General features: G+C 36.7%; 1 protein-coding gene across 2 annotated transcripts in view; it reads right to left on the bottom strand.

Moving 5' to 3' along the window:
• The window catches only part of LOC150096321 (DNA polymerase beta-like), a 219894-nt gene that overhangs the window by 40016 nt on the left and 155511 nt on the right, over window positions 1-24367 (bottom strand). The window contains exons 10-11 of one of the 2 annotated variants that reach the window (XM_090408924.1): window positions 20168-20254; window positions 4764-4828 (exon numbers count right to left, since the gene is read on the bottom strand). In XM_090408924.1, coding sequence (XP_090265050.1) covers window positions 4764-4828; window positions 20168-20254 — 152 coding nt within the window. The remainder of the gene's footprint in view (window positions 1-4763; window positions 4829-20167; window positions 20255-24367) is intronic. The other variant, XM_090408925.1, reaches the window with a different exon arrangement.

Here is a 24367-nt window from a genome sequence, read left to right on the forward strand (position 1 = left end):
AGAGTGACCAAGTTGGTGAGTGATATAAAAAATACTCCCTACATTGATAGATTGAGAGCTTGTGGATTGCAGAGATTGGTTGATAGGCGAAGAAGAGGTGATATGATAGAAACATTCAAATTACTAAAAGGTTTTTATAGGATTGATGCAGGGGAAATGTTTCAGCTGTGTGATAGTGATGGAAGAACAAGAGGTCATCTCTGGAAATTAAAGAAGAGTGTGGTTAACAAAGGTGTCAGAACAAGGTTTTTTGCCTGGAGGGTGGTGAATGAGTGGAATTCATTGCCTGACTTAGTTGTGAGCTCTTCGTCTGTAAATGAATTCAAGAAGAGATATGACAGATATTGTTTTGCTAGTTTGGGTCTCCCGCGATGAGTCTACTGACTCCATGGAGATACCCGTAATAATAATAATAATAATAATAATAATGTATTCCTGACTGCATTCCTGTTGGGTATTTTCTACCACCATGCATAACACTGCTTGGTTCATTTAGCAATCTTTCAGGGTAATTACTCCAGACATCTAGAATATCTTTATCTTCAGTTTTCATGTCACCTTTGTCATCTCCGATTTCTTTTACAATATTTCCTCTATTTCTAAGCTTTTTCAATAGCCTCCAGAATATTTTCCCCACCTTCCTGGTATTTATTTTCTATGCTCTTACCAAAGTCTTCTCATGACTTTTATTCAGCTAGTTTTACATAATGCTTCACTTTCTTTCATTTTTCTCTGCATTCTCTAAGAGCACAAGCCAACTTACTTGCCAGGAACAATCAATATATGTTCTTTTTCGTGACTGCTCCTTTAAACTCCTGAGTCCACCATGGAGTTCTGATTTTTCTATCCTTACAGGCAATCTCACCAAATGTCCCTCTGACCGAATCAATCAATCAATATTTTCTTCAAGGTTTGTCTCTGAATCTCCAACATTTGCTTCTTGTTTTCTAACCTTTTAATTTTTTTTTTGAATAATGTTTGTGTCAATAGTTCACCTCTGATAGCTGTACAACTTTAATTCACTTTAAAACTTTCTTAAACTCTTCTCTTCAATATTTTCATATTGAAGAGAAGAGTAAATATAGAGGTATTTCCCTATTAATAAGAGAAATAATTAAATTCTATCCTGTTCAAAACTAAATAGCGATCGCTTTCTATTTCAAGTTCTCTGTATACTCTTGTTTCCTGAACTAGTGGGAAAACATCAACTATAATATAACTCAATTAGGCTTTTCTTATTTCTTGCATCTTCTCTCCATGTAAATTTGTGCATGTTTTTATGTTAGAACATGCGGTGAGTAATAACTAGTTCATATCCTGAAAAGAAATCCAGCAGGCGCTAACGATTATTATTAGTTTTGCTCTTTTCTCCAAATTTTCCCAAAACATTTCTATATGGCAATCATTTCCTACTCTGCTGTTTTGATCACTAAAAGGAACAAAGGATCAGTTTTTAGTAAAGATAGCACACTAAATCTGGTACAAGACAACAGAATAAGCAAAGTTGGTATGGCAGATAGCCAGCTGAATAAATTTATATGGAATAAGAGAGAAATTAGCCACAATGCCAAACTAGCAATATACAAGACAGTGTTAAGTTACAGAATAAAGTGGTTCATTTCTAACCCAACTCTCAGAGTTGGGTAAGAAATAATAAAGACCTTGATCAAAGATTGGAGACCATGGATATAAGTGTTATTAGAAAAAAATAGGGGCCTGAACAGATAGCATCAATGCTAGAATTATATTAAAAATGAAGGTATTAGAAAGAAACTTGACATTATTAGTATTCAATAACATGTGAGCAGGGGGTTCTTAAGGGTCAAAGCTATATAACTGAGAGAAGACCTCAACATAGTCTTTAAAGGAATGTGGAGAACTGACCAGGGCTTCTGAACTAATCCAATCCTCCCTTTCTCGTGGTGCACCCTGTTAGGTATCTAATTGGATACTGAATGAACAAGGATGGGCTGGCAATTTGGGATTTAACAGACCAAATTGTATTCTTATTGGCTTAAACCAAAATATAAAATGAAGGTACAACATGACAGAATTTCATGATGGCTGGAGCATTGCCCGTATAAACAAGGCCCCCGTTATTTTCGCCAGGGATCCAGGGCAAACAGCGAAAAGTCAGCTACTGGAACAAATCAGAAAACGTACCCCAACTCAACATCACCAGAGTTAAAGATTGGTACTATCAACATAAGAAGCCTGAATGGCAAAGAAATGGAACTAGCTGAGGAATTAGATAAGTACCAGATCGACATCGACATAATAGGGGTGACTGAAACAAAAGAGACAAAAACTGGCGAGATCTTTCTGAGCAATAAATACAAAATGTTATATTCAGGCAATGACAATCAAGGAAAAAACGAAGTAGCCATAATATTGAACACTAAATATCAGGCTAATCTTCTTGAATGGCAGGCAGTCTCGAGTACAGTGATGTGGGCAAATATCAGAATGGGGAACTGGACAATGAGACTTATTTGTGCCTATGGTCACACAGAAGGTTCTACTAAGGAAGAAGTGAAGGGATTTTTTAGGCTTTAGAGAAAGCAACTGACACAATGAAAAACGAAAAGTTGGTCCTTTTTGCAGATCTAAATAACAGAGTAGGAAATGATTGTCATACATGTAAAAATATTTTGGAAAATTTGGAGAAAAGAGCAAAGCTAATAACAATGGCAAATACTTCTTGGATTTCTGCTCAGGACATGGACTGGTTATTACTAACATAATGTTCCAACATAAAAATGTACACAAATTCACATGCAGGGAAGAAGCAAGGAATAAGAAAAGTCTCACTGACTATGTTATTGTTGATAGTAATGTTTTTTCCCTGGTGCAGGACACCAGAGTGTACAGAGAATTTGAAACTAGAAGTGATCGCCATTTTGTCTTGGGCACGATAAAATTGAATTTCATATTGAAAAGAATAACATGTAAGAAAGTTTTAAAGCGAGTAAAAGTTGAGCAGCTCTCAGATGTGAACTGTAGACTAAAATACACAAACATTATTAAAGAAAAAAATGAAAGTTATTGAGAACAGGAACCAAACCTTGGAGATTCAGTGGCAAGCCCTGAAGAGAACACTGATTGATTCAGCCAGAGAGGCATGTGGTGAGGTTGTCTGCAAGGTTATAAAGAGGGATGAATTCCAGATGATTGGAGTAGAGCTCTCATAGTACCCATATATGAAAAGGGAAATAAAACTGAAAGTGAAAATTACAGGCAATGAGTCAAGTGAGAAGCTATTCAAAAAGTTACAGTTATATGGTATCAATGGTGCATTATATCAAGCAATACTTAATACAGGAAGATGGTTTAATGTTAAATTTGGTGTCAGACAAGGATGTACGTTATCCCCTCTGTTATTTATTATCTATATGGATAACATTATGAAGGAAAGTGATATTAAATCTAATATCAAAATTGGAGATGTTAATCTCAGCTCTTTACTCTATGCAGATGATGTTATACTTCTAAATAAATCCGCTACAAGTCTGCAAAATTCCCTGACTAAATTGAATAACCCTTGTAATAGATTTGGTATGAAGGTCAGCAATAACAAGACAAAAGCATTGAAAATATCAACTGCATTGCAAATGGAGAACCTATAGAACAAGTAAAACATTTCAGCTACTTAGGTACGATTTTTAGTGAAGATGGTAAATTAAATATGGAAATAGACAACAGAATCAACAAAGTTGGTATGGTAGGAAGTCAACTTAATAAATTTATATGGGATAGAGAGAAATTAGTCAAAACACTAAATTAGCTGTGTACAAGACAGTGTTCAAACCAATTTTAACTTATGGATCTGAGAGCTGGGTCAGAAGTAAAACACTTGAACCAAAGACTAGAGACCATAGATATGAGAGGCCTGTGAAAGATTAGAGGCATGAACAGATGGCATCAATGGCAATATCATATTAAAAACGAGGATATTAGGAAAGAGCTTGACATTGTCATCATCCAGGAATGCATTACCAGAGCTAATCTTAGATGGAATATTAATTAAATAGAATGGGAGAGGCAAAACAAGTGTTCTCTGCCAGTTCGGCAGGAAAAAGACCCAGATGAAGACCAAGATATAGGTGGATTGAAATAGTAAAAAGTGCCTTAGAAGACAGAAGTGTAAGATCTGATAATGCTGAAGTCTTGACAGGTAACAAACTGATTTGAAGGAAAATTGTAGAAAAGAAGTTAGTAATGGTGTAAATTTTTCACATGTACTATCATATCCTGTATGCTCCTTAAGGGTATATGTCAGGAATTTGATGATGAAGGTGTGAGAGAGTCAATCTAAAATGGTATAGCCATTTAAATAGAATAGGTGAGGAATATTTAGCAAAACAGATGTTTGGTGCCAAGATGGTAAGAAAAAGACCCAGAGGAAGACCAAGATCTATGTGAAATGATTAAGTCAGAAGTGCCTAGGAAGCCTGAAATGTTTAATATGATAATATTGGAGTGCTCACAAGTAACAGATTGAATTGGAAGAAAATTGGTGATAGGAGATTAATAATAATGTAAAATGAATCATGTACTGCTGTCATAACAACCTGAGCACCCCTTTGGTGTACATATCAGGAAATTGATGATATTTTTGGACTTTTTATTTCCAATCCAGTGCATGTTGAAAGGAGAGTCAATTTGTTTAAAAAAGTTTCAAACATTAACTATGTTATAAAATTTCTAACCTGTTTTCTATAACTCCATTCCTTTTACACTCATTAGTATTAATACTATATTACCTTATATCAATCCTTCGAAAAGGATGCTTTCTCTTTTTAGCCGTATCTTCCAGGTGGCACACTCCCTATTAAAAAGAAGGAACAGATGCTATCAATGAGGCAATTTCCACTTTAGTAGTATTCACTTATGCATATTAGAAGTGATTATATGAATGTATTTATACATTTTTTTTAATGATGTAAAAAATATCAGTAAACAATGCAATGCAATGAAAAGCACTTCTTAACTGACATTGGATTTTTCCTTTTCTTTCTTTTTCTTTTTTTTTTTTTTTTGATGTGCCAACATTAATACTTAGTAAAAAGATGCTTTTTAGAAAAGCATTCTTGTGAAAAGATTCATTATCATAACTTTATTTCGCCTAATTTTACTTGATTAAAATGGCCGAAGCAAAAAAAAAACAAGTTTTAAGAATGATTTTAAAGATCATATTTCATCATGCCAGGAAAGAAGTCTTACATTACTCTGAATCATTTTACCAATAAAAATGATCCAATTGAGGTGAATAAAAGGAAAACGGAATTCTTATTATTATCACCTCAAATAAAATTATATTAGACTAGTTCATGCAAGATTCCTTCAACAATATTACTTAGGACTGGTTCAACAATGAAAATTCCTGCACTATCTGACAAACATGCATTGACAAAATAAATATTAGGTTTACCAAGAAGAGAATACTAGATATACAGAAATGTTTTGGAAAAATTTGGAGAAAAACAGCAAAGCTAATAAAGGCAAATAACTGCTGGATTTCTTTTCAAGATATGGACTAGTCATTACTAACATGTTCCGACATACAGCTATGCACAAATTCAAGTGGAAAGATGAACACAACACAAGAAATAGAAAGATTTTGCTACAGATACTGGCCACTGAATTAAAAACTTTTATTTAATACCATGTTATATCTCCTTTAACCCAAACAGATTCCATAAGGTGCTGGATCGCATCTATGTCTGCAACATACCAAGCATCCACCAGACAGTCCCTTACCTGATCCAGATTTGATGGAAGAGAACTCTGCTCCCAGATCTGCTTTTCTAACATGTCCCATACAGTCTCAATGGGGTTCAGACCAGGGCTTTGCAGTGGCCAAGTAAGATAGAGAAAGTCGCTGTCATGCTCACTGAACCACTACTGAACAATTCTTGTGCGATGAACAGGTAGCATTGGCGTCCATGATATAAAAATGTCATCTGCTGAATAAAAAGTCAACATTGCAGGATGGGCTTCAGCAGCAATGATTTAATGTTTCTTGGACAACACCCGATTTTCTAGCAATATCCGGAGACCTATTCCATATCAACAGAATATGCCTCACACCACCTCCAGAACCTTGAGTTGTGTTTACAAGGCAACTTGGGCTCATTGCTTCAAGGGGCTCTCCCACCAAACTCTCTGCCTACCATCAGTACAAAACAGGGCGTACCGTGACTCGTCAGATCACAAATTTTTTCCAGTCTCATTGTTCCTGACACCACTGTACACAAACTTTCCAGTTCTTTATAGAAATCAGTGGTTTCCTTATTTGCATGCAACTGATCCTCTTCAATTCCTTGTGCACAGTTCGGTGAGATATGGATCAGGAAGAGCCTTCATTAAATGATTTGGTCAATTGCTGCATAGAGGAAGTTCTGTTTGTCCATACAAGTCTTCTCAGAAAATAAAGATCTTGTTCCTGACAGACTATCTTAGGACCACAGTTATGCCTCTTAGATAAGCAATATAGGTTACTTTTCCACTGATTAAACACCAGAAATATCTCACCTTTTGAGAAACCAGTCAGCTCTGCTGTTTTCAAAATTGTGGCTCTAGCCCAGTGATGGCTAACCTATGACACGCGTGTCAGCACTGACACGCTTGATGGTTTCAGGTGACACAAATTGGATGTTGAAAAATATTGGTATTCTGATGAAAAAACTGCGATAAATCGTGTAAGATCGCTCTCAGTTAAGGCGAAGGTAGGTTTCGGTTCATTGAAAGGATTATATTTTATAGTTAGCCTATTTCTATTTTATTTTGTAGTTAGAGCTAAAGCTCTTCTAACAATTTTCTCTTCTACAAACTCTTGTGAAACTCTATTTTCTGCCTTAAATAATATCAAATCGAAAGGGAGAAATAGATTGAGCAATGATATGAGCGCTGCCTGTGTAGCATTAAAATGTACACACTATAGCCCTTCTATAAAGCAACTTTCTTCCAGTACTCAGCAACAGAAAAGTCATTAAATGTAATGTAAGTTTGTAATTTCACTTTATTAAATTAATTGTATAATATGAATTCATAGATTTTATATCAATGTCCTATTAAATAAATAGCCTAATATGATATGTATAAGTCACCATCTATGATTATGTAGTTAAATTTATAATGAATGTATGCAAGTGGCACATCAACAACGTCAATATTTAAAAAAAAAAAAGATGTTTGGCACACCTGGGTAAAAAGGTTCGGCATCACTGCTCTAGCCAGACAAGCACTCACAATAAGTTCTTTATAAAATTCCAAAAGTTCCTTTGTTTTTCTCATTGTGATCAGCAGCATTTTTAAATAGTTGCCTACAACACAAGATGCATGTGACCAAGTATTTTTGCACATCTGCATAAAGATTTCTAATTTCAGTAGCCAGCATGTGTATGTTGAGAGTGATATCTTCAAGACTAGGCTACTTGTATGCAGAGACTGATGACTTCATTCCAATTGTTTTAACATCCCATAATGAACAGCACTCTTCCATTCAGAAGTGCATAATGCACTTCTGAAAATTAATGCAGAACTCACTTCTCTTATTTAAATTAAGGGGATATTAAATCCCACATTGTTTTAAAACCGAATAATAAACTCAAAGATTGGAACTGGAGAGTTTCATGCCGAACATAGTACACTATAAAAGTATCGGTGATTACTAGCATGAGCTAATGCAAGCAGTCCTAGTACGTAGTACAATCTCGAGCAACTCGCAGCAAAGGTGGTAAAGTTCTGATCGCTATTCTTGGTATTTTCCATAATGTAAAAACACATTTCCTAGGAAATGCATGCTGTTATTATATTATGGTGGGAGGTCACTACCGGTTTCAGCCTTTATTGAGACTTCATCAGTGAGTAGCTAGACCAAATAAATACCAAAGGGTATAGCAAAAATAACTTATATACTCTGCTATCCGAGTTGTCAAAAAGGTGCAACCATTAAGTTACTTAAATATAAAGAGCCAATATGCTTCATTTCGGCAATATAAACATTATTTAAATTAAGGGGATATTAAATCCCACATTGTTTTAAAACTGAATAAGAAACTCAAAGATTGGAATCAGAGGGTTTCATGCCGAATATAGTAAACTATAAAAGTATCGGCGATTGGTCGATTGGTAGAGCCTCTGCTACTAATGGCTCAGTTAAGTAAGTTTGAGCGCGGTTAGTAGTTGGAAGGGAGGCCAATCGTTCGATGCTGTTGGCACACTCTCCCTCGATGAGTCTTTGGACTCCCTGGAGGTGTCAAATAATAATAATAATTACTAGCGTGAGCTAATGCAAGTAGTCCTAGTACGTAGTACAATCTCGGGCAACTCGCAGCAAAGGCGGTCATGTTCTGATCGCTATTCTTGGTATTTTCCATTCTCATTTCTCTTGTTTATTGCCCATGTTTCTGCTCCACAAAGAAAAGTAGTTCAAATGCTTTATTTGGTCTACTTTTCTCTTTTCTCAGAAGTATGGAGAAAAAACAAGGAAGACAGTAGAAGAATTGATGCTTTTAAGATGTGGACATATAGAAGAGCATAGAAGACTTTGTGGATTCAGAATAAGAGAAATAAAGACATTTTGGATATGATGGGTACTAATAAAAAACACACAAAAAAGAAAAATATCATATATGTGTCATATTGTCAGATATGAAAGGCTTCAAAAAGATTTATTAGAGAGAAGAATTGAAGGCAAGTGAAAGAAAGGACAAGAGCAACACACATGGTTCAAAATGTAAAGCACTAGCTGAGCCCCTGAACCATGCAGAGAGCAAAAGAATAGACCAGGAGAGAAATAATTGGAGATCCATAATAGCTAACCTCCTAGATGGAGATGACACTTGACAAAACATATTTCTCATATAAAACAGATGGCATCAACTGCATAATGGGTGAAAAATGAAGATATTAAAAAAAGAACTCGACACTGTTAGCATTCAAGAATATGTAAGCAGACCTAATATAAGGTGGTGTGGTCTTTTAAACAGAAATGGTAAGAGACAGGTAAACAAACAGGTATTTCATGGCTTTCTAAAAGACCCAAAAGAAGGTCAAGATTTAGGTAGACTGACAGAAGTGTCTATCAGAAGTGTCTTAGAAGGCCAAAATAGTGTGATCTGGCAATCAGCACCATAGCATGATAAATTGGCACCTGGGACAGAGAACAGAGCTGGCACCTGTAATAATAATATTAAAAAAAAAAAAAAAAAAACCTTCATAACTACAAATAGCACCTCTTAGAACACAGCATCTGGGGAAAGGGCCGCTACTCATCCTATGGCATTATTGGAGTCCCAACCAATTCTCCCTCTAAGCTGTGTGCTTGTGTGTGAACAGCTTAGAAGCTTAGAGGGAGTTTTTTTTTTTTTTTTTTTTTTTTTTTTTATATGACCAGTGTGCATGCATGGTACTGCACACACACAAATTTTTTCCTTTCAGAATTTCTAATTTACAGCTAATACTTTTTGAAATACTATAAAAACTAATTATATGATAAGTCATACTCATTATATAATTGGGTAATTACATTGGGTAATTACTCCAATGTCTCCACTGCAATACTCCACTACTCTAGCCCATTCAAACAATACAACTCTAATTAGTTACTTTTAGCCTGCAACATTAGTGAACAGTTACTGATGTCAGCAAGTTTCAGTAGTATATTTGTTTAGAGTGTCTATCTACTGTCTAGACAGTATAGTCACTTGAACTCATACAAATGGTGATGGATATTTGCAGCTAAGTGAATTTAAGTGAATTAATTTAGTGCTTGCAATTTTGCATGTTACAGCTAGATGAAAAAAGGGTAACATTATTATAAGAAACATTGCATTAGCACATACATTAAGTCTGAGACTGGAAACTTGTGCACAAAATGTTTTTCGTACATATGTGGGCTGGCAAAAATTAGAGAATAGTGGTCCCGACTAATAACAGACTAATCTGGAGAAAATTGCACATTAGTAGTTAGTAATATTAGTATTGTGTAGTACTAATGCAGTAATCCAGTGAGGACACACATGAAGAATTTGATGATGACAGTTTGAAACTATTCGAATTTGAAATTTCAATTACCAATCTTTCTGTTACTTCTGCAAAATATCTGTGACAAATTTAGTGAATTTAATGAAATAACTCTCTGAAGTAGTGGTACTTTTTCTCCATGGCAATGAAATAACACACTAACATAGTATACTAGACATTAAGCAACACTGGCAAAAGTGCCTTTTCAAAAATTATGCTATTTTTAGAGAAGACCACACTAATTTTGATAAACGTTTTAGTAGTGTTAATGAATATTTATTTCATTAACATTTAATAATTGATAAACAGTTTTGCCACAATGCCTACCGGTAAACAATAAAGTACTAATGGGCCTCTGACATTCAATAAACAGCCTCTTCTGGTCAAGTCAATCCTATTTTCTCAAGATGTGGCACATTACCACCCAAGGGGGACACTGGTGCTATTAGCGAGTATGCACTCTGCCAAAGACATTTCTGTTGCTGAAAGAAATGCCAACTACTTCTACTAGACAGTAGATAACCTTCATTACATAATGGAGCACCACCTTGAATGATGGAAGCAAAGCCAAAAGAGATAATGCTAGGGTTGGTTCTCAAAGAAGGGATTCCTGATTCTGCTCCCCCCCCCCCAAATTCAAACCTGCAGTTTGAATGGTACCCTTAAGAGCATGCCAAATTTCATGCCAGCCTCCTCCATTTTCAAGGTACAGTGTTGTAAAACAGTTCCACAGGCTGGCCACAACACAGTATAAGCTTAAACCTGATATAAACATGTTTAGGGGTTTCCTGATTAGCTGACACACAATTCCACTGTCATCTACACCTGGCAAGAGACACATGCACTATTATTACTATCATATTAAGTCACACCTCCAATGAGGCCAATGACTCATTATAGCAGGATACATCCATTCAACCCACCATCTATTCCATCCTCATCTACACACATTGTCACCACCAACAGCATTTTTTGTCTGTGAATTGTTTATGTTCTCTGGTTGATCTGCCTTATAAACAGGATGAAAAACCCAAGTTCCTAGGAAGAAAAAATTATTACTATCTCTGTATGAGATCAGCAAACTAACCCTCAACTGACCTTACCCACAAAGATTTCTCTTGTCAAGACAAAATAGCCCATACAATTATTCCTCAATGTTCCAATTGTGCTACAGACAATCTGAGGCTACATTATGGCATGGAGACTACATACTATCTATGTGGGTGATAGTTATTTTCTCACACTGCATGTGCTCCCAGCTCTTTTTCTCTTCACTTCTTAACATAACAGTAAAACTCAAAACAGATACAAACTTTCCTCACAAAATTAAAAAAAAAACTTATAAAAAATCTCTTCCTTATCCACTTCAATAATGTCTCTGACATAAACACAGACTTGAATGATGTGCACCATCACCTACAGACATTTTAAATCTGTTTTTAACCTAACTCCAAATCGATGCAACAATGACTAGAGTTGACCCTAAATCTCCAAACTATGCTCTAATTCCTTCCCACCATATGATTACATGTGATATTCCTTCCAGAGGATGCTTAATCTTGGATCTCCTCTTTTTTTTTTTGCCTTTTGTGGCTTAAGATTTCCAATGCCACATTATACAGAATTCAAAGCTTCTGTAGCTCAGTCAGTTTTGATGAAACCCTTTGAATGGAAAGACCTGGGGTCAAATCCAATCTAGGATGCAAAGAATGTTTATCAGGGTTTTTCAACTGAAGGTGAGTTAGCCAGTCTCATATGGAGGTGGATTTTTTCCTCCCAGAAGCTCAAGATTTTCATCCCACATACAGGTAAACTAGCCAGGAGAACACACACACACACAATTTACATACAAAGTAGACTTGTAGGAATAGGGTTAACTACCTTATCCTGGATTCATGGTTACAAAATTCAAAAGATACTTATCTTGGGCAGTTATGAGCACCTACAGACGCGTTAAGAACCATAGAAGAAGAAGAATTAAAGAATTATGCAACATTCATCTGCTGTCTCTACTTCTCCAATTCTGAAAATCATTTTAAGCTCTATGACTTCTTATCCCTGAAACCTGATTTAACATCATCCAACTATCCAACCAGTGAAGTTATTTTCCTTGGTAACTTTAATGTGTTCACAACTCCAACTGGCTCCCTTTTTCCAATTCCACAGAATAAACATGGAAGTGAGGCTGAAGCACTGCTGTAAGCAGTGACCTAAAGCAAACTTTTCATCTACTAATCAGAATATTCGACAATCCTTTCCATTCCAGAATTTTTCCTGACCAGTTCTCTTTCCAGGTACAATGCTGAAGTGACCTCTCCACTCTGTAATTCAGAAACAGAAGTTCATCTCTAGTAGAACACCTTGTCTTCAATTATTCACAATCTGTTATCCTTTGGCCAAACAGTGCCAAATGCAATGATCTAACTTTTACAACTCCTTTCCATGGTTAAACTATCATTTATATTTTCATATCCAGATGCTTGTTGCAACTTGCCACTGATATTTGGTCACTAGAGGACCATATGGTGATGTTAGAAAAGAGTTCTGGAAAAGATAAGTGCTCTTTTGAGTAATAATTGGCAATATTGCTTGAATTTTAGTGTAGTACTGTTTATTTTTGATAAGTTATTGTTTTCTGTATGATTTATTAATTGAAATTGACTTCTTTAAACAGAACACAATGGCAGTACTCACAAGTTCCACCATGCAGGCAATGACTGGTGCAACTCAAGTAGCATTAACAACATAGAATTTTCAAAAATGTTTTGATGGTGAAAGTGTAATATGTATGCATGGTGGAATGTGAGAGATGTGTTTGTGAAGAGGGTGAATAGGAGACGAGAGAAAGTGTGGATTTGTAGGAAGTGCAATATATTATTAGACCACGAGTTAATGAATGCGAAACAGACTGAAGAAATAAAAGCTAGTGTAAATGAAAGAAATAGAATGAAAGCTAGTGAAATTGGGGGCATAAAACAATGCAAGAATGTAGAAATGAAAGTTAGTGATAAGGGACTGAAAATAAGTATGAATGAGGAAATGGAAGTAAAGTGCAGCAGAACAAGGGGTAGTGAGACTATGGGTGCGACAGAGTGAAAATTTTGGAATTCAAGATTTGATAAAGAGTTACTGAAAATGAAACGAGGAATATGTGGAGTGATATTAGACATTTACTGGAAACCAATGAAAATGTTCAAAAGAATAGATTGAAAGAAAAAAGGATAAAAAAGGTGATGAGTGATTCCAGGATAGTATTGTATGACGATTCCATTGTTAGAGGATTAGTTAATGAGAGAGTCCATAAGGTTAACCAGGAGGAAGAATGAACAAGATAATTGGTCATGGTTGTGAGGACAAATGATTTAAGTGGACATAAGGAGAATGTAAGTGTGAATATCAAGGTTTTTGAGAAGGGTGAAAGATAATAGTATAGTGGGAAAGGTTGTCCAGTGTATTGCCGAGGTATGTATGCTAGCAGAGCTATGAGGAGAAGGGAGTACAGTTTATGGCATATGTTTGAGGGAAGAATGGAATTATATATATGTGATGGACTGCATTTTAATGGCTTTGGAATGAGTGCCATTGGGAAACTGCTGCTAGATGGAAGTACAGTGTGTGTGTGATGCAAGCAAGAGATGAAGTGAAAGATCAGGAGAGTGGTATAGAAGAGAGACAAATGCCTAGCAGTGGAAACAGTAATAGAGTGTGAGAGAACAGGAATGCAAGAACAGGGAAATTGGGGGGGGAGCACAGGTGAACAGGGAGAGTGGATGATGAAAGTAGCAGTGAATGTATGGAGATAGAGTATATTGCGATGTGGATGGGGAAGCTGAGACAGTGGATATGTGTTAAGTTGTGATAAAGGTGATTGGAAAAGGGCAAGTTGGTTGGAATTCACAACCAACAAGTGGCTCAGATAGTACTAGTTATAGACCTAAAATGAACTGCTGTGTTTCTTTGCAAATGCCAGAAGTATCAGAAATAAGGGAGATTAAATAGTTTCACTGATTGAGTTTATTTGCCCAAAATCATTGGAATAAATGAAACATGGTTGAAGAAGATGATATTCTAATTAGAATAGAAATAGAAGGATACAGTATTTTTCAAGAGGATAGAAAGGACAAGAAGGGAGGAGAGTGCTGCTGATGATAGCAGGGGAATCGTGTCCACATAAGGTAGACATGAAAGAAGGAAACAGTGGCAAAGGTTATGAGGCAGTGTGGTGTAAAGTGGAAGTAGACAGGAAGACATAATTTGTGCAATGTTGTTATAGACCAGGAAATGTGGAGGGTGATGATGAAATGTATAAACAACTTGGATTAGTGAACAAAGGAAGGGTAAGTATTGTGGTATTGTGTTAATTATGGCAGCATAGATTGGAATGAAGAGAAAGCATATGAGAATAAGGAAAATGAATTTCTTGAGTTCTTGAGAGATAACTATCTCAGGAAAGATGTAAAGGAGGACATGTGAGGATTGGAAGTTTTAGATCTGATTCATTTCATCAGAGGATAAAGGTGATTTCCTCCAGTTATGAGAGTGATCACTTCATGATCACTAAGGTGATTGTGGCTAGCCAAATGTAAACTTCCGTGAGGAAAGGATATTTACGGAAGTAGGAAGCTGGTGATTATGATAAACTTAAAAGATAGCTTGGAGCTATTAGTGTCGAATGAGGAGTTGAGCGGAAAGGAAATAAATGATGCTTGGGAACTGACAAAGAAATATGTAACAGCATCAATGTGTGAATATTTTCTGAAAGCCAAAAGGTTGAATAAGGTAGGTGTAAAATGGATGAATGCGTGGTTTAAGTATGAAATCTGGAAGAAGACACTTTGGAGGCAGTATAAAATGAATAATGATAATAATCAGTTACACAAAGAGTATAAAGAACAAGCCAGGAGAGTGACTCAGTAAGGAAAACAAAAGTCAGTATGAGCAGAAATTAGGAATTTAGGCAAAGTTTTTTTTTTTAGAGATGCGGCAAGTAGAAGGAAGAATGATTATGATATTAATGGATGTTAATGTTAAATATTAATGAATATTTATAATTAAAAAATAAATATTAAACATTTATATAATATATATTTATTATATAAAAATAAATAGAAAATTAAAAAATAAATATTTATCAATTAATGGATGAAAATGGTAGAATGATAACTGCTGCAGAAGACATTGTTGAGGTATTCTGTGATCAATTTATACGGGTGTTTCATCCTCATCAGAATGGAATCATGAGGAACTTAAGTGTAGAGGATATAGGAGAGGATGGCTTAATTGGGAGTGAGCAGGAGGCATTTGAGAAAATAAATAACCATGATGTCAATAGTGATATGGTTATATGGTCAATAGTGATATGTCATCACATCCTATCAAGATGACAGGATGTGATGACATATCACTACACATTTTAACCAAGTGTTCCAGGGAATTGGCAGTAACATTGGCATGCCTATTTAATAAGAATCTTACAACAGCACAGATTCCAAGGGAGTAGAAAGAAGGTAAAATTGTTCCACTGAATAAAGGTGGTGATAAGGATGTGGCTACTAATTATAGGCCAAAATGTGAGGATATGTTAGAAAGGTTCCAGAGAAGATTCACAAAAGTGAGTTGGTCTTTGGATTGTGGAGTATGAGAACAGATTAAGGGAATGTAAATTGCACAGCTTTGTGAACAGGAGGAGAAGGGATATGACTGAAAGATATAAGCTAGTCAGGGGTTGTTATCAGGTTGACATGGAAGAGATTTTTCATAGAATGGGAGAGGAGGTAGAACAAGAGGCCATCACTGGAAAGTGTATAAGGAAGGTGTGAGCAGAAGGTTCTTTGCATGGAGAGTGGTTAGTAAGTAGAATGCTTTGCCTGAGTGTGAATGTAGACACTGAATCAGTTTAGGGCATAGTTGGATAAGCACTGTGTGCAATAGTGTATACCTCCCACAATGAGTCTGACTCCATAGAGGTCAGATATTAATAATAATAATGTTAACAAATTATCCACAATGTAATGAGTGTCTTCATATTTTCCAAATTTTTCCAATATCCAAACCATGGTTTTCTAAGAAGTGTACAGTACAAAGGCAGTCCAAGAGATAAATATTATATTGTAAGTTGCTTTAGACAAAAACTCCAGCTTTGCAGCTGTAACTGAAACCCAAAAGAACTGCAAACAATCATTAACAAAGCCAATAAAAAAGAAATAAATGAAAAACTCATCTCATGCACACACACACACACACAAATGCAGAGCCATCCTTTTCTGGTCCCTTGCAAAGGCTATTAGGTGCAATTTCTATCCATATATGTTCATGCTCTCCTCCCTCACTCTCTCTCTCACTCGGATGGAACTATCGCAACATCATCTAAAGATAACAGACCTCCTAGCATAATTTTTCTCATTCAATTCCTGCATAGATGACCATGGTGTATCACTTCCAACTATAACTTAAACAATGCATTTCATGCCTCCTGTGGCATTCTACCAAAAATACATAAGAAGCATCTTGAACAGCCTAGATACCAAAAAGGATTCCCATGTTGATAGTATTCCACTGATTGTGCTCAAGGATGTTAATATTCTGTTATACTCAACTAGCATTTACCATAGAAGCAAGCCCTTCTTCTCCCGTAGTCCTAAATGAACCATTAGGTCATTCATGGCTGGTAGGTGATACTCTTTGCTGGCCTCCTCCAGTCGTCTCAGTCTCTTGTTCTTGATGTCAATTGAGAAAGGGAGGAATCTGTCCATTTTAATCGAGGTCGGCCCCTAACCCTTGATCATGGAATGATTCCTTCTAGTGCTTGCTTTGGAATGCCATTAGTCCTCTCCACATACCTGAACCATTTCATCTGTCTTCTTTTGATGACTGTCAGAATATTTTCCCTTTTTCTCCCATCTATTGAATCAATCAGTTTTCGGACATTTTCATTGGTTTCGTGAGCAGTATAGGGAATTCTCAAAAGTCTTCTGTAAGTTTTCATTTCGAAAGACAGGAGTGTCCTCTCATCTTCCTTCAATAAAGTCCAGGCCTCACAACCATACAAAAGGACAGAATTCACCAAGGTGTCAATTAGTCTTAGTCTGGTTGTGATTGCTATTCTGTTATTTCCCCACAATGGTTTTAACTTCTGTAGGGCCACGGTTGCCTTAGCAATTCGGTATTTAATGTCAGTTTTTGAACGACCATCTTGACTCAACGTGCTTCCTAGATAAGTGAACTTCTTTACATTCTCAATTTGCTTATTGCCAATTTGTATCTTTAAAAATTCAATGTCTGATTTTGAGGTTATCATTGTTTTTGTTTTTTGTAGGTTTATGTATAATCCATATTTTTTTAATGTTCCAAAAACATGACTGGTTATCCCTTGTAATTCTTCTTCACTTTCTGCCAGAAGATCGATATCATCAGCAAAACGCAAGTTATTTATTCTTAGTCTGCCAACTACTATTCCAGTGCATAAAGAGCTTCATCTAGGACATATTCCAGAAAACAATTAAAAAGAATAGGGGACAAGATGCATCCCTGTCTTACCCTCCCATTCTGCCCGGAACGGTTCACTGCTGTAATTTTTAATTTCAATTCTCATATCAGATGAGGAATAAAGAGATTTAATAATCCTAATGATTTTGTTGTCAATACCATAATGTTCTAAAATTTTCCATAATGCCTCGTGCCATATTGAGTCAAAAGCTTTTTGAAGGTCTAAAAAGTTGTGACAGATTATTTTGTTATGTTCTATGTATTTTTCTCCTAGTATGTGTATTGTAAAAACATGGTCAATTGTACTTCTGGACTTCCGGAAACCTGCTTGTTCATCTGATAGTCTGCTTTCTATTTTCTTTTCGATTCTTGACAATAGTATTTTTAAACAGGATTTTGCTTGGATGACTAATAAGGCTCATTGTTCTATAGTTGCTACATTTATTGCTGTTTCTCTTTTTAGGAATAGGTACAAGGACAGAAGTCTGCCAATCAGAGGGCCAAGTCTCTGTGTTCCATATGTCCTGGAATAAATTTAGCAAGGTGTTTACGATGATGTATCCTTCGCATATCAGTTCCACTGTGACACCATCACTTCCTGGTGATTTCCCTATTTTTGAGGAGCTAACTGCTGCAATAACTTCTTTTAATATTGGGTAATCTCCTTCCTCCGAACCTCCTGGCAAAATTCCGTCCAAAATATCATCGGTCAGTTGAGGGTCTTTTGAAAAAGTTTGGTTGCGTAACATTTCCATCTATCAACTATTTTCTGGTTAATCGTGATAGGAGTTCCATCTTCATCTTCTATGAAGCAAGCCCATATGTAGTCAATTCCAACAAAGGGGAAAAAAAAAGGGGGGGAAGGAGAATGAGATGTATCTACAATCAAACTATTGGCTTATTGCTCTCACTTTAAGTGTTCTCATGGAGAAGAAATTATCAATCCGGTTGTCAAAGTGGTTAGCATATCTGCTCTCCAACCAACAGGATGCAGGTTCAAATCGCTCTTGGACATGAATGTTTGTGGTCTTTAGGTGGAGATGAATTTCACCACCAGTTGTGAGACCACCACCCTACTTACTGAAGGTCTGAAGTGGCTGAAAAAGTTCTATGTTCATGCTCTAGAGTAAGGGATCTGGGTTTAAAAATAAATTTAAAAAAAATACAGAAAAATATATAAAATTGATAAAAAAAAACCTTTTTACCCACAGTACAAATGTACTATAGGTTAGTTTATAACCTTTCATGTGTGAGAGTCACATAATGTCATAAATTAAAGTCAACATTATCTCAAATAACTGTCAAGTAATCAGCGACCACCAATATGGATTCCACTAGTCAAGATCCACAGCAAATCTTCTTGCCTTCCACCTGTTGTCTCCTAACTCTAGATATGTACCATGAAAAGTTTGGAGAACACTTGTACTGTTCCTTTCAAACATTACCAAAGCATGTGATGGGGTCTGTCATCAAGGACTGTTCAGCAAATGACCATCTTATGGTCTACCTTCCACCTTTTTTTTTAATTGTATCATTAGTTTTCTCTCAAATCATTCAATGAATGCAATAGTGGAGGGTTTGTCTTCAGATCTTCCTACTAATGTATGTGTCAGGTATTTCTCAGCACCCTGTTATTTCATCTGTCTCTTACTTATATGCATAAACAATCTTCTCTCACTACTCTCTATTATTCCTACTCATACAGCAAAACATTGCCTTCACTCTATTAAATGATAGTATATGGAGATCAGCATTTAGAGCACTAATTGTGAAGCTTAAGTCACTTGATAAAGTGAAGGCAATGTTTCGAAAACATAATTTCATCTTTTTTCTCACAAAATACTTTGGTTTTTCCCCTCACTTTTGATAATAATAGTCAAGATTGGTTCTCTATTATCACTCTGACTCTGTACCTATAACCCTTTTTGACACACACACACACACACACACACACACACACACACACACACACACACACACACACACACACACACACACACACCTCATTTCTATAGCATCGTCAAGTTGCAAAAAACTTAGTATCCTTTTTTACTCAAAATGCCAATATCCAGCTTTTGACGATGTACAAATACCAAATCCAACCTTTGAATGCTGTTCTCACATTTGGGGTGGTGCACTAAAAATCATCCTAAAAATTCTTCATGTGATCCAGGAAAAGGACAGTTCAGCTAACTGACAACCCTTCTCTTAGTTACTTTCTCCAATCACTGTCTTAGAGATGATCAGTTTCATATTGTTTTCTACAGATATTTTTATAGGTGCTTTTCAGCAGAACTAGCATTCATCATCCCCCCTATTTCAGATAAACTTACTGCTCCCAGTCATCATTCATTTCTTCTACCTCTGTCCTGCAGAACAGCCTTTCCCATAAGATGGTCCAGCTTCAAAAAGTACATCAACATACAACTTTTCTTTTGACCCTGCCGAGCATTCAGCCTCTCATGTGCAGCGAGTGATATAAAAAATTCCATCAGTTGGTTAGTTGTTTTCCCCTCTCTCATATAAAAGTTAACCAAAAGATACAAAAGTAACACATTTAGACCTAAATGGCATGCATCTCAAAAAAATGCAAACACATTTAATATCTCATGAATTCAAATCAGCAGGGTTCAGCTGTTTTCTAGAAACTTACCATAAATTTCACAGCTCCCATCGACATGATATCTGTTATAAAATCAATCTCCATTAACTGATTTACAACGTTTTTCAAGTAATTTCCCTATAAGAAATGTAACAAATAAAAAACTTTAAAATTACTGAACAGAATATAAACCATCTCAAAACTTATTTTAAAACAGACTACATCCTTACTGAAGTGTGAAAATTAAAACAAAAAAAAATACATTAAAAAAAACATCAGGTTGCATATTTCTTTATATTTGCATTTCTTTATTTATAAAGAAATAAAAGTGTTTCTTTCTTCTTTTATAACTTTCATAGCATGAACAAAGCAGCATAAAAGCAGTTAAGCTAAGGAGGATTTTATTCTTCCTGAAAAGAAACTGCTGAAGCGGTTTGCAGACAGACATGAAAAAGATACAGATATGTCAGCAGAAATTATTTGTGAGAAGGAGCTGGTCATATTTTCTGATCTGAAAAAAGAAGATCCAAGTTGCACATGCAAGTTTAAATTAAGTCATAGAAGGTAGTTATGTTGGAGGTTTAATGGCTTTTTTACAACACTCAAAAAGAATTAAAATAGAATTTAATACTTCCCATATTTCGTCCTAGTCACTAGGACATCTACGGGGATTACAAAGACAATTAATGTAACATGCACACAAAAACTTACAATACTAAGCCCAACCATGTGGGTGACAATAAAGTCCTATCTAGGTGGAGCACCCTCTAAGGGCAGTAGTAGGTGGCCTGGAATGTAAGGTGGGACCTCTGGTGATGACTGTTTCCCAAATCTTCGGAAGCTTAATGCAACCGTATTTGTTAAGATTTGGTTCGTTTCTGAGAGCTGCTGCTGCTTCTAAGAAAAGTCTCGCTTTCTTGAATTTGCTGTGGTGGAGCATGGTGGTTTTCTTCCATAATACTCTGTGGGTGGTGTTCAAAACATGGTCAGCCAAGCCTGAATGGCCATAGTTGTGTTTAACGATGTACGACTTGTGTTCCTCCAGGCGGATGGATGCTGATCTGCCTGTCTGTCCAAAGTACGCAAGCTTACAGGAACAGGGTACTTTGTAAACTCCAGGCAGAGAGAGAGGAGGGAGCTGATCTTTCGTAGAACGGATAAGGGTAGCCAGTTTGCGGTAGGGCTTATATGCTGTGTGTAGGTTATACTTTTTTAGTATCTTGGCTATTTTTTCCGAAGTGCCACGGATGTAGGGTATGGTGATGGCATTTTTAAATTCTTGTTGACGAGAGGGATGGGGAACGGGGGAGGAATTGATTATTTTTTTGATGCTGTGTTCGCTGTAGCCATTGGAGAGGAAAGTTCTGTGTATGTGGTTAAGCTCAGTAGTGAGGGCGGTTCCACTGGAACAAAGATTGTGGGCTCTCTTGGTAAGGGTTTTAATGATGCCATATTGTTGTGAGGGGTAGTGGTGGGAGAGTTTGTGAATGTATCTGCCTGTGTGTGTGGGTTTTCTGTAAACAGTGAAGGCAAGTGTATCATTAGGCAGGCGCGTGACTAAGGTGTCTAGGAAGGGTAAACAATTGTTCTTTTCCTTTTCCATAGTAAACTGGATTCTTGGATGTAGGCTATTGAGATGACCGAGGAAGGAGTCTAACGTGTCTGGGCCATGGGGCCAAATAGACGACTCAGCCCCACTCAAACCTTCTATCTGGCTAAGATATGTAGATGATGTGTTCTCTATTTGGCCCCATGGCCCAGACACGTTAGACTCCTTCCTCGGTATTTGGTCTCAGGCTCTGAGATTCCTGTTTCACATGCTAGCTCTCAGACAGTAATTAATTGCTTGTTGATGACCTTTTGTGCAAACACAAGCCACCAAATTGTGGTTACAGGATGTTGATCATTGTCCAGAACAAGGGCAATCTTCATTTGAAGCTTGACCTTCTTTAAACCTTTTGAGTGGCTTCAAGTATCATCCACAAAAGTTGTTTTAAGCATGTAATAAGTTTCTATAGCTTTTTTTTTGCTAAGTTTAATGCAAAACTTAATGCGTGCACACACACACATTGTTAATTCCTAACATCAGGATGCTCAAAAAGAAAAAAATTCATGTTCATTCATCAAAACACTGTGGGTGACTTGATATGACACAATGATTTCAGGTTGTTTTGTCATGTTAACACATCTGTATACCTATCTGCGTTCAAAACAATATGCTAGCATGTTCAGTTTCTTTATAATAATTGTCCGAGAACTTTTTGAATACCTCTTATGCATAACTAGACATTATTATACATAGCCTGCAGTATGTCCTTGGGCCCACAACCGTCTCCATTCTGTTTTGTTACCTAAGAGACCAGATTCTGCATTTTTGCTAGATTTCATACTCATGCACATAAATACTTACCTGTACTCCCCAATAGCTTCAGTTTTCCTGATTTTTTTTGAGAAAGCATATAATCATTGAGAGTTTTTGCATACTTAATACAGAATACCTTCTCAAGACACCTAACTCCAAATCTGCTTAATTCTAATCCATCAGTCTTATATAACTCCTTCCTATCAAATTGAGTTCAAAGATCTACATCTGCTCACCTAGTCGTCTATCTGGGCCATGGGGCCAAATAGACGACTCAGCCCCACTCAAACCTTCTATCTGGCTAAGATATGTAGATGATGTGTTCTCTATTTGGCCCCATGGCCCAGACACGTTAGACTCCTTCCTCGGTCATCTCAATAGCCTACATCCAAGAATCCAGTTTACTATGGAAAAGGAAAAGAACAATTGTTTACCCTTCCTAGACACCTTAGTCACGTGCCTGCCTAATGATACACTTGCCTTCACTGTATACAGAAAACCCACACACACAGGCAGATACAGGGTGTTCGGGATAAATTTGACATATTTATAATTAATTATATTTTTCCGTAAGTTACATGTATTAACACACACTTCTCTTCATTTAAAAGTTTGGACCCTTCTTCATTCATATACAAGATGTCAGAAAGGATGGATAGCTGGAACCCACCTGAATCATGGAAGAGAATAACTTGTATCATGATGATTCGTGCCCGCCATCAAAATAAGGATATTACGACTGCTGCCCAATGCTCCCTGAATACAGTAAAAACAATCAGGCATGAACTAGAGACTTGCAATGGTGACTACGAGGATGTAGCAAGAAGAAAGATCCCTAGCAGACGATCTGATTGCGTTCGTACAGCAGAATTCCTCGCAAATCTGCAGGAACAGGTGTTGAAGAACCCTGGCATTGGAATTCGGGCTTTGTTCGTGGAGTTGCTAACTGTAGTCAAGCCCTGGATAACAAGGGTAGCCAATGGTAGGCCGTATGTATGGCAGCAGGATTCGGCCCCTTGCCACACCTCTGGGAAAAGTCAAAAATGGTTGTCTGAAAATTTCTACGACTTCACCAGTCCAAATGTTTGGCCTCCAAACTCCCCAGACCTTAACCCCATGGATTATTTTGTATGGGGCGCAGTTGAAAAAGACACCAATCGCACTTCCAGTAATACAAAAGCCCAGTTAATGGATAAAATTAAAACAGTTTTTGCGGCCCTTCCCAGGGAGACTGTAGCATCAGCTTGTTCGAGGTTCCGAAGCAGAATTGAAGCTGTGATCGATGCTAATGGTGGTTATTTTGAGTAAATCTTGTTGATAGTATTGTAATTAACTCTGCCTGTAATGTTTTTTTGTCAATTCATTAAATTTAATAGATACAAAGAAGATTTTCTTTTTCCTTACGAAACTGTCAAATTTATCCCGAACACCCTGTACATTCACAAACTCTCCCACCACCACCCCTCACAACAATATGGCATCATTAAAACCCTTACCAAGAGAGCCCACAATCTTTGTTCCAGTGGAACTTCCCTCACTACTGAGCTTAACCACATACACAGAACTTTCCTCTCCAATGGCTACAGCGAACACAGCATCAAAAAAATAATCAATTCCTCCCCCATTCCCCGTCCCTCTCGTCAGCAAGAATTTAAAAATGCCATCACCATACCCTACATCCGTGGCACTTCGGGAAAAATAACCAAGATACTAAAAAAGTATAACCTACACACAGCATATAAGCCCTACCGCAAACTGGCTACCCTTATCCGTTCTACGAAAGATCAGTTCCCTCCTCTCTCTCTGCCTGGAGTTTACAAAGTACCCTGTTCCTGTAAGCTTGCGTACTTTGGACAGACAGGCAGATCAGCATCCATCCGCCTGGAGGA

This window comes from Typopeltis vanoorti, chromosome 19, assembly GCF_054136105.1.
Source record: "Typopeltis vanoorti isolate ZY-2024b chromosome 19, IOZ_Tvanoo_1.0, whole genome shotgun sequence".
In the NCBI taxonomy this organism is placed as follows: Eukaryota; Metazoa; Arthropoda; class Arachnida; order Uropygi; family Thelyphonidae; genus Typopeltis; species Typopeltis vanoorti.